Source organism: Mercenaria mercenaria, chromosome 3, assembly GCF_021730395.1.
Source record: "Mercenaria mercenaria strain notata chromosome 3, MADL_Memer_1, whole genome shotgun sequence".
Classification (NCBI taxonomy): domain Eukaryota; kingdom Metazoa; phylum Mollusca; class Bivalvia; order Venerida; family Veneridae; genus Mercenaria; species Mercenaria mercenaria.
The window spans coordinates 84,831,048-84,842,291 of NC_069363.1; the positions used below are offsets into that span (position 1 = coordinate 84,831,048).

Here is an 11,244-nt window from a genome sequence, read left to right on the forward strand (position 1 = left end):
ATGGAAAGCAAGATTCACGAGTTTCGGTTTTTTTCCCTTGTTTTTAATCAATTCCGAGCCGCCGAAACGGACCGGAAAACATTTTATGATCATCTTCAACAACATTACCATTACGATTTTTACCATGTTTACAGATTGTACACCGAAATTGTGCATCTCTTGTTTGCCCATAACACAATTACAACTCATTAAATAAGCATGTTTGTAAAAAAAATAAAATATCCGATTTCTTTTTGTCATTTCAGAGGAGAAAAGGAAGGACTATGACTCCGAATGTGTTGATCGATATGTCAAGTCACGTGCTATGTCATCAAGAAGCACGGATTCTCGTCTGTCTTACATTGATGAGCAAACGAACAGTAAGGCGGTAAAAGATTACATCCGAAACCGCGGGAAAAGACGCCCGCCTTTGGCAGATGAAATCAAACGTAGCCAGAGTTCAGACAGACCGATGGGCAGCCGTTCGGACAGCGTAATGACGACAAGAAGTCTGCCGACGCCGGCAACCCTAAGGACAGTTGAAGAGGTAAAAATAAAAGTTTAACCTCCTATACGGACACCTATGTGAAAAGTATTTATCCCCCCGAAAGGCAAATTTAACCTCTATTCCGCAAGATATATTTCATGAGAAATTATCCTCTTCAAGGCAGAAACAACTTCACTTTTTTTTTGTTATCTTATTTATATATAAATGACTTTTCAGTGAAAGGTCTAACAAGTATTGATAACAGGACATCCGTAAAATTACGGCCTTACCATAAATCGAAACATGTATATCTAATCACTTTTTCTGCAAGAACTATCTTAGTTCCACCAAAATAACAAACTAAAATCTTAATAGTGATACCTTCTTAATAATTTCCCGTACTGATTTACTTATGTCATGAAATATTACTGGTACATTTTTGAATGGGGATTTGACCATCGAAGAATAAGGATGGTTATTGTACTCGCCCTCGGCGTCGGCGTCGTGATAACCATAAAGTATATTAGCAAGCCTCTCAGTCTTCTTAACTGCTGTCCCTATTATCATGAAATTTCACATTAGGGTTTGGTTTGGTAGGGGACAGACAAGTTTTACTTTAGGGTCAGGAATTCTAGTGGTCAAGGCCACTGGTGTTTATTGGTTAAAGGTTTCTGGAAAGCTCAGTTTCACTATATCTTTTTAAGTAATGCCCTATAAAGCTCAATTTCACTGTGGACAGATTTTATATAAGTGCCGGTTAAAGTTTTAATGCACGTTTCTCAATTCCATTTCTATCTCATTATGTTTCTTAGTACCGGTATCCCTCATATCCCTACTTCTAACTCCAACGCTACTTCTTTTCCCTGTCTCCATCTACACCATGTCATTTCACCCTATCTGTCCCCAATTTTTTATACATTTTTACACTTTCTTGTATCTAATATGATTTATCTCTCATCCGCCTCCTCTTCCCGTCACACCTTCCCCTCTCCCCATTTTCATTTTTACACTTCACACACTTATTTCTCATATGGCTTCTTAGTACCTGTGATACCCTCTCCCTCCCATTAAAAAAAACTTGATTACACTGACTTACATCTTAGCTTCTAGTGTTTCTTTGATATCCTCACACCCGCGCGCCTACTCGTACCCCACCGCCCCCACATACGGAGGAAAATGAAATTTTCTTTTACATTCCTCACACTTACATCTTAAAACAATAATATCTTGGCAGTCGCTTTCGAATAACTGAGCTCGCTGTCCATCCGACAGCTATTGTTTAGAAGTTTCGTTTGTAGCCTTCCGGTGTTGGGAGGTTTTATTTTAACCTCTGACCTACTTCCGGTGTACTCTTTCAGTTTCTGTCATTTAAAATTATTTACATTTTGTACCAGGAAAAAGACGAGGTCATGAAGAATTTGTCGTCTGCAAATCGCAAGAACGAGGTAGAACGTGAACGGCAAGCAGAATTAATTGCACAACGGCGTGAGAAACGAATGCAACAAAAAAAGACGACGGAAGAAAAAGCGCTGGAATTACTAGAAAAAGCAGTTGCTATGGATAAGATGTAAGCAAGATCCGATGTTTTAGCATATTAGTGCGATGGAATAAGTTTTGCTTTTCATACTGCAGAAAATGTTAAATAGAATAGCAGTATTTTTGTTGTTGTTATGAATAACGACTACACATTTAAGTTCAATGGAAAAGTTTCAATCTTTGGTATTGAATAAGCACCTTATGTGTCCATTCTGTATTTTATAAGGCACTGCAGGTACTTGGGTAGAACCATTGATCTTCTGCAAAGGAGCTGGGTGTGTATATGTCACACTTAAAAGTATTTGACACTCTTGGCGAACCCCGAACCCATAGCGGTAAGAGGAAAGTAATTCGGAAAATTCAGCGACCATGTTCACTCTGCCATGGAGACGCCAGAAAATCAATGAATTTCATTTGGTATTCTGATATGATTTAGAGACGCGACAATTATCTTGGCTAATATACCTTCTTATAGCATATTTTCTTGTCTTATCAATTTATTAGGTTGCAAGAACAGAAACAGGAGCAAGACCAGAAGTTAAAAGAGCGTCTAGAGGATATGAAGAGGAAGCGCGCGGAATCGAGAATAGGAACACACAATTCAGCAGACGACACTAGATATGATAAGAAAGAGCGTCCAAAACATACATATCAGGGAGATAAAAAATATGGAATTGACGACAGACTAGATAAACCTACTAAAACTGGAAATTCGGACCAAAATAACACCTCAGACAGAAGAGACAGGCGAGACAGACCAAAAAATGACGATAAAAAGAAAGAAACCAAGGATAAAGACAAAGTTGCGGCTGACTATGATTTTACCATTTATTGATAATTGTATTGTGTCAGCGAGTCGTTGACTCTATACGGCAGGTGTTTTATTAAACGACCCCACTTGACCCTTTGTGTAGATGTTTTGAATGGATATTGGAAGGGATATTGGCGAATTTTGGTTCTAAAAATTTCTAGAGGAAGAAAGAAGATTGTATAATTTTGCAGACGACCAGAATTTATGTTCTGATCAAAGTTTAGTTTGAAAGTATTATTGCTGACGGCACCATTTCGCTTGAACAATTCTAGACCATTTTCATTTTTCATATTTCTAATTTTATGTAGAAATGTAAATAATAAATTTTTCGTGTTTTCTCCAACATAACGTTATCATTTTTTATTCAGCTTATGTGGATTTCTGAGGAAAGTCATTCGAAATTAGCGCGGGTTCTGTAAATGAATCATGTCGAACTAGTCTCGCCTATTATGTATCTCTAAATTATTTACGTTGATTTTTCCGAACAACCCTTTAGTTTAGCTCAGCTCACAGTGACTGTTTAGGGTCGTTTGATATCCGTTGTCCGTCTGCCCATCGTCCTCCCGCCCGTGGTCGTCTACAACTGGTTTACTCGGTAACATCAATATTTTACAGTAATTACGCTGGTCATATAATCTAGGTGAAGTTTGATCATTGGCTAAATCGGAACATTAGATCAAGAGTTATAGTCCTTGATTTATTATAATTACCATAAACATTCATGGCAATCCTAATCATCTTAAGAAAGAATATATATGATAAGAAGATCTCAGTTCACTTTATCCCACAACCTTTTTGTCTAAATATCTACGAATGACAAATAAATGAATGTGCCAAAGTCTAAAGATACTTAATTATCAATCAGATGGCTTTGAGTTATGTTCTTTTTACTTATAAAAAGAACATGTGTCAGTCACCTTTTAAACACGGTAGTAATTTCACATCTTTCACATTCCTTATCACATCTAGCGATTTGTATGTCCATATTGTATTAGGGGCCATATAGGGCAAATTTATCCAGATGTACGTGTCCTTGTTTCAACACAAAAACATGACATCCTTTTCATGAACTTCCGGTTTCCAGAAACCATGCTCCTTACGTATGGTTGGAAAGAGTTATCTATCCTGTTTAACAGTTATAAACTGTCTGCCAAGATGACTGTTGTACGAATGAGAGAAGCGGTAGACCGGAGTACTGGTACTAATGTCTAGTGTGTCGTGACATATTCTGCAACGGTAGACCGGAGTACTGGTACTAATGTCTAGTGTCCCAACGGTAGACCGGAGTACTGGTACTAATGTCTAGTATGCCTGGAGAAGTCCTTTTAGTGTAGGCCGGAGTGCTGGTACTATGTCTAGTGTACCAACGGTAGACCGGAGTACTGGTACTAATGTCTAGTGTCCCAACGGTAGACCGGAGTACTGGTACTAATGTCTAGTATGCCTGGAGAAGTCCTTTTAGTGTAGGCCGGAGTGCTGGTACTAATGTCTAGTGTGCCGGGAGAAATCCTTCAAGTGTGGACTGGAGTACTGGTACTAAGGTCTAGTGTACCGGGACAAGTTCTGCAACGGTAGACCGGAGTACTGATACTAATATCAGGTGTGCCGCGAGAAATCCTTTATGTGTGGACTGGAGTACTGGTACTAATGTCTAGTGCACCGGGACAAATTCTGCAACGGTAGACCGGAGTACTGGTACTAATGTCTAGTGTGCCGCGAGAAATCCTTTATGTGTGGACTGGAGTACTGGTACTAATGTCTAGTGTACCGGGACAAATTCTGCAACGGTAGACCGGAGTACTGGTACTAATGTCTAGTGTCCCAACGGTAGACCGGAGTACTGGTACTAATGTCTAGTATGCCTGGAGAAGTCCTTTTAGTGTAGGCCGGAGTGCTGGTACTAATGTCTAGTGTGCCGGGAGAAATCCTTCAAGTGTGGACTGGAGTACTGGTACTAAGGTCTAGTGTACCGGGACAAGTTCTGCAACGGTAGACCGAAGTACTGATACTAATATCTGGTGTGCCGCGAGAAATCCTTTATGTGTGGACAGGAGTAATGGTACTAATGTCTAGTGCACCGGGACAAATTCTGCAACGGTAGACCGGAGTACTGATATTAGTATTGTGCCGCGAGAAATCCTTTATGTGTGGACTGGAGTACTGGTACTAATGTCTAGTGTACCGGGACAAATTCTGCAACAGTAGACCGGAGTACTGGTACTAATGTCTAGTGTACCGGGACAAATTCCGCAACGGTAGACCGGAGTACTGGTACTAATGTCTAGTATGCCGGGAGAAGTCTTTTTAGTGTAGACCGGAGTACTGGTACTGATGTCTGGTGTGCCAGGAGACCGTACAATCAGGGTTACCAGTTTCAACATACAAAGTGTATGTAGCTCAAAGAAAAAAGCTGCCTTTTGGAACTTCCTCGACTCTGTGAATTGTGATGTGATATGCGGTTGTGAGACATGGCTCAACCCTTCCATCAGCGATTCAGAGATTCTTCAATGTCCACCGCAAAGGCCGACAAGATGGGTACGGAGGCAGCCTGATCCTTGTTAGAGACAACATTCAGTGTGAACGTGTTGAAGTAGATACGAAATGTGACATTTTATTTCTGAAGCTAGAATGCATGAATAAAGAAACATTGATAATTGGCTCAGCGTATCGTCCCACAAATAATGATGAAGCTTATCCTCAGACCTCTACAAAACACTACCATTAGTTTCCTCAAAGTATAAGAAGGCTACCATATGAGCCACCGGTGATTTAAACCTCCTGGATATAAAATGATCGGACAATAGCATACAAGGCTATCAACAACATGATCAATATAAGAAATCTGTCAATGAACAGTTCACACTCCTTGAACCTGAACTTGATCTCGCTCAAACTGTTGACTTCCCGTGAAACTAGAGGCAACAACACATTGGATGTTTTTCTAACAAACAGACCAGAACTGATCAAACGATGTACAGCATTACCTGGCATTAGTGATCACCACACAATCTTTGTAGACACAAACATGCGCCCCTCCCCGTCGCAAACACTATAGATACAGTCAAGAAGAAATGCAAAGAACTTTCAAACTCTCAGTTTATTGAATTAACACAAAACACAACAGTTACTGACGTAAACATCATATGGGATATTTTCTAAACTGGCTGCCAACATATAGTGGATGAAGACTTGAAGTTCCCTCACACCAAAGTGCACAGAGATTCTGTCAGCCCTGGATAAACAAAGACAGTTGTTGCATAACTAGATTAAAGCGCCGATGGTTCAGGAGAGCTACGAAGTCTAACTCCCCTTCAGACTGGAAAATATATGCAGAAATTAAGCGTAAAGCCCAGAAAGCCTGCCGAGCAGCCCAAGAGCCACATGTAGACGCCATGTTAGCTAAGGACCACGAAAGGTAGCATTACATACAACAGAGCCAAAAGAAAGCTGATATACTAAACCAGCAATTTTCATCTGTGTTCTTCAAGGATAATGACACTTCTCATCCCAACCTGCCCTCAGAATCCCCTCAGCTAGCATCATCAACATCACAGAGAAAGGTGTTTTAAAACTTCTAGAGGGGCTCAAACCACACAAAGCTGCGGGGCCATACAAGATTTCTTCTAAACTTCTGAAGCTTTCCGCTGATGAGCTGACACCAGGAATACCTACCGTCCAATCTCTTTGACCACTGTAAGCTGCAAGCTCCTAGAACAAATCATCTTCAGTCACATCATGTCTCACTTTTATTCCAACAATATACTCACTGATTTCCAGCATGGCCTCCGAAAGAAACGTTCCTGTGATACCCAACTTATTCTAACTATAAATGACCTAGCTAAAAGCATCAATAAAAACCAGGAAATAGATGCTATTTTTCTAGATTTTAGTAAGGCATTTGATAAGGTCAGTCATCACCGCCTCCTACCTCCTACAGAAGCTAGATCACTATGGCGTCAGAGGCAGCATTCATTCTTGGGTCGCCAATTTCCTGCATTGTCGCACATAACAAGTAGTCCTTAATGGTGCTTATTCAGAAGTCTATTCTGTCTTATCTGGTATCCCACAGGTCAGTGTTCTTGGTCCTCTTCTCTTCCTTACGGACATAAACGACTTGCCTTCGAGAGTCAGATCAAAAGTCCGCCTTTTTGCAGATGACTGTCTATGTACAGACAAATCAGGAGCAAGGAAGACGCCAGACAACTCCAGCGCGATCTTGATTGTTTGCAAGACTGGGAACGTGAGTGGCTCATGTCATTTAATCCTGACAAGTGTGAAGTTATTCCATGGAACCCGGCTGAAACCTGCAGAAGGAGCTAAATATCCTGGAGTTACCACCACATCCGATCTCTCTTGGAAAACGCATACTAGTATAAACAACATTACCAAAAAGGCAAACTCCAGCATGGCATTCATCCACAGGAACATCTGCTCATGTCCACCAAGTGCAAAGAGCAAAAGCCTACAAGACATACGTCCATCCCACGGTGGAGTATGCTTCCATTGTGTGGTCCCTCTACGCTGACAGCCACATCAGCCAACTGGGGATGATTCAGCAAAGAGCTACAAGCTTCGTCAAAAACGAATACCAACGAACAAGTTCAGTCTCGAATATGCTCCATGAACTCCAGTGGGACACACTTCAGCACAGATGCAATATGTCCAGAGTAACCATGTTGTACAAAATTAGGCATAATCTTGTCGACATTATTCCTGATCCTCCACTGCGGCCATCAAGTTCAGCCAGAATCCACAACAAACAGTACAACCAAATCTCCTGTAACAAACCTGCCTACCAACTCAGCTTCTTCCCAGCCACTGTTGTCCTTTGGAACCGCCTGCCTCAATGTACCGTAAATCAGGGTCTTAAAGGCTGTTCTAGGAAATATCAACACATCTAAATGCCAGTCTTCGTTTTATCAGTTTTTTTAAACTGTGTACATAGAGAGACTTTTAGTCTTTTATATGTAAATAATTGTCCCTTGCGGCTGCGCATATACAGTGTTTTAACCAAATCGCGAGTATACTCTTCTGGAGTGAGGCGATTTCTGAAGATAATGATGATGATGACTCTGTCTAAGAATCATTGGAAAGAATGAATGACAGTCAATCTTACTAAAGTCATAATACTGATTGACAGCGAATGCTAATGACTTCATGTGATACTATAAGGTATGTAGTTTGTAACTGTAATTTCCCATCTATTGAAATCTTCTTAAAACTTGTAAAATTATTTATTTAATTTGGACAAAGCTCGCTGTCTTTGCCGTTCGCCTGCTGCTAAAGTAGTCCAAATAATAGGACGTTTCGGGACAGCGTGATAACTTTTGACTGTCGCTATCCCAGGGACGACAACTATAAGATATCAGATCATGAAATAAGTATTCCCGATAAGCTAAATGAGTAAGGCTAGCTGCTAAAGAGGCAAATATAAAATAATCGGTGTAAGTTATATTTCAGTAGCTGGTATTGCCAGCTTGTAAATTCATACTCTAATAGACACGTCCGAGAAATTTGGGCAGTTTTGACAGATTAAAAATGTTGGCAAAATTAGATTATATTTTTTCTTTACACGAAAATTGCCGTTAGCTAACAAAGTCAATATGCCGATAATTCAGAGTACTGTCACACAACTGTTTCAGTTCACCTAATGTAGTCGGGTAGGGAATAAGGGTGCACTTACACTGCCTAGCTACACCCTTGTTACCCGGATAATACAAAATGATGTGATAACTCCAACATGCTATAAAATGGCCGATCAACGATTTTGAAAATTTCACGTTTTTCGGTGACTTGATAAGAGATTTTAATCCCCAGATGTTGCAAAAAGAACGAATGGCGATTTGTTTCCATGGAACTCAAACTATTTTACTGTATTTTTGTGAATACAATACACAATATGTTAAATAGTTTACAAAAACCATGTAAGTTTAGTTTGAAAAATCATAAAAAAATATTTAAAATTGTTTTTCATGCTTGTAATTCACTGTATATACGACTCTACCATTTCACTATCTGACATAGTTTACAGTAAGTTGTTTACTTTTGCCGTTTTAATGTCAAAACCATTTATATTGATCTGTGTATGAAAAATGGATAATAGCCAAAAATGACCATGGATAATGCCCTACATGCGTTGTCTTTGAAAGTGGATAATAGCCAAAATTGATTTTTTTCATTGACATCCCATTACAGATTGACCAGTTTTGTGTGCGTGGACATGTTTTGATAAATTACTTTGTAACATGATGCTATGAGCCTGTTAACATTTTTATGCTGGTAACTGGAACAGTGTACAACTTGCACCTTCCTGGTATCAAGTACACATGTGCATAAGTATTATCCCCCCACCCCCACGCTGTCACTTTTTAGCCCACGGTCTCCATATTCCATATAAAATACATACATGTATTTGATTGTCAACTACCTTTTATAATCACTAATAGCACAAACCCTGTTCACATTCTGAATACCTAGGTGTACATATTGGTACACCAAGATCTCTCTTACACGCACACGCACACGCAATCCACGTCACATGTTGTAATTGGAAATCCCGGACGACCAATTCACCGTGACACAGTCATAAATTGTTTGCGTAAACTCGGGATTCATTTCCGTCGTCCAGCTCGATGTCAGGCTCTTGTCATCGTCAAGAAAAGCAATGCTGGGCTCTAAATAACCGACGACGTCAGTAGGGAACTGTTGTATTTAGCGACGAATCAAGATTTAATCTCCATCACGCTGACGGATAGGTCAGAATATACAGACGCCGAAACGAACGTTTCGCAAATAACTGTGTGCGTGAGGTTTATCCGTACAATGGTGGCAGAGTCATAGTATGGGCAACAATAAATTCCACCTTCAAGTCCACCCTTGTATAGGCTGTCATACAGAGCAATGGTGGCTGCACTGACGTTGAAGCATGGAAAGAAATATGATCTCAGACGATATTCATTTTTTGATGATAAAATTTTTTTCTGTTATGTTTACTTTGATTACACATATAAATTTGTATGGCTAAACATCAGTAGGTTATAAATATTGACTATTACAATACTTGTTGCGTTTCTTTTTCGTGTCAGTTTACAATGTTGACTATTATCCATATAACATTTTGGGCTTTATCTTCGAAATTTCTGTGAACACTTTGGTCAGTATCAATCGACTAATACATATGCTTATATATTTGTAAATTTGGGTTATTTGATCTAAGATAAAAACTTCCTAACATGTTCATATCATTGTTTATATAATAACTCAAAATTACAAAATAACATTCATTACCAAAAGTCCATTAAATGAGGTTGACAACGGTTTGAATCGCCAAACTCGTTCTCAAAAGCAAAATGTAAACATTGTTACAGGGTTTCCAAAGTGAATAATATGTCCCATATGCAAATTGTTTAGTGCAAATGGTACAGCTTGTAAATTATTTTGAATCAGTTATAACACTTTAAACGATCAGAATGAGTAATTAGAAAATATTGAAATAAACAATGCCCTTACCAAGTTTGACAGTTCATCCAGTTTGTAGTATTTTGGAATTATCATATCATTTCGTATTATCCGGGTAACAAGGGTGAGCTATAGATACTGCTGTTATAGCGAAGTGGTAGAGTGTCTACCTTACCTGTGAGAGGTCTTGGGATCGAGTCCCGGTCATAGCTTAAAGATTTGCATTCTGTTACGGCTTGAATTTGAAGGTTATCAGACTGTTCAAGATGTTCTATATATTTAGCGAACAGTATAATGGATCATTGTTCAGCAATCCAGATCACTGTTGAATGTAAAATGAAATACACCCAAATAGAAAATATCCAATATATTATGTCCCTTTGATGTTTCTGCTCTACATGTCCAAGAAGAGTTACATTTCCTTGATCACAAAATTTTCTTTAATATGAAAATATTAAATGCTCATAACTATACACTTCTGGTTAAAATATTGTAAATATATCTATTTTTGAGAAATATATGGACATTTGCCTGCACTTCAAAGATTTTTAACTTCATAAAGATAGGAACTATCTCTACTTATTCTAGTGTGCCTGAAGACATCCTTCAGATGTAGAGTCTAGTGTATCGGGACAAATACTGGAGTACTGGTACTACAATCTATTTTGCTGGGACAAATCATTCAACGTTAGACTGGAGTACTGGTACTAATGCCTAGTATCCTTTGTCAAATCCTTCAGCTGTAGACGCGAGTACTGGAACTATTGTCTTAGTTTGGACAAAACCTTCGACGATAGGCCGGAGTACTGATACTTACCATTTATGTCTAGTATGCCGGGACAAATCCTTTAGAGTTAGACCCGAGTAGTTTGCCTATCCTGCCAGATATAATCTAGCAAGCTGGAGCAAATTCCTCAAGTGTAGACCGGAGTAGTTTTTACCTGTCCTGTGGGATGAAGTCTAGTCTGTCGGT

At 39.3% G+C, this 11,244-nt stretch overlaps 1 protein-coding gene across 1 annotated transcript in view; it reads left to right on the forward strand.

The window, feature by feature from the left end:
* LOC123524206 (peptidyl-prolyl cis-trans isomerase G-like) overlaps positions 1-3,549 on the forward strand; it is a 34,723-nt gene extending 31,174 nt beyond the window's left edge. Inside the window, exons 3-5 of the mRNA XM_045302246.2 lie at positions 246-526; positions 1,861-2,033; positions 2,507-3,549. Coding sequence (XP_045158181.2) covers positions 246-526; positions 1,861-2,033; positions 2,507-2,837 — 785 coding nt within the window. The 3' untranslated portion in view covers positions 2,838-3,549. The remainder of the gene's footprint in view (positions 1-245; positions 527-1,860; positions 2,034-2,506) is intronic.
* The last annotated feature ends 7,695 nt before the right edge of the window (positions 3,550-11,244 follow it).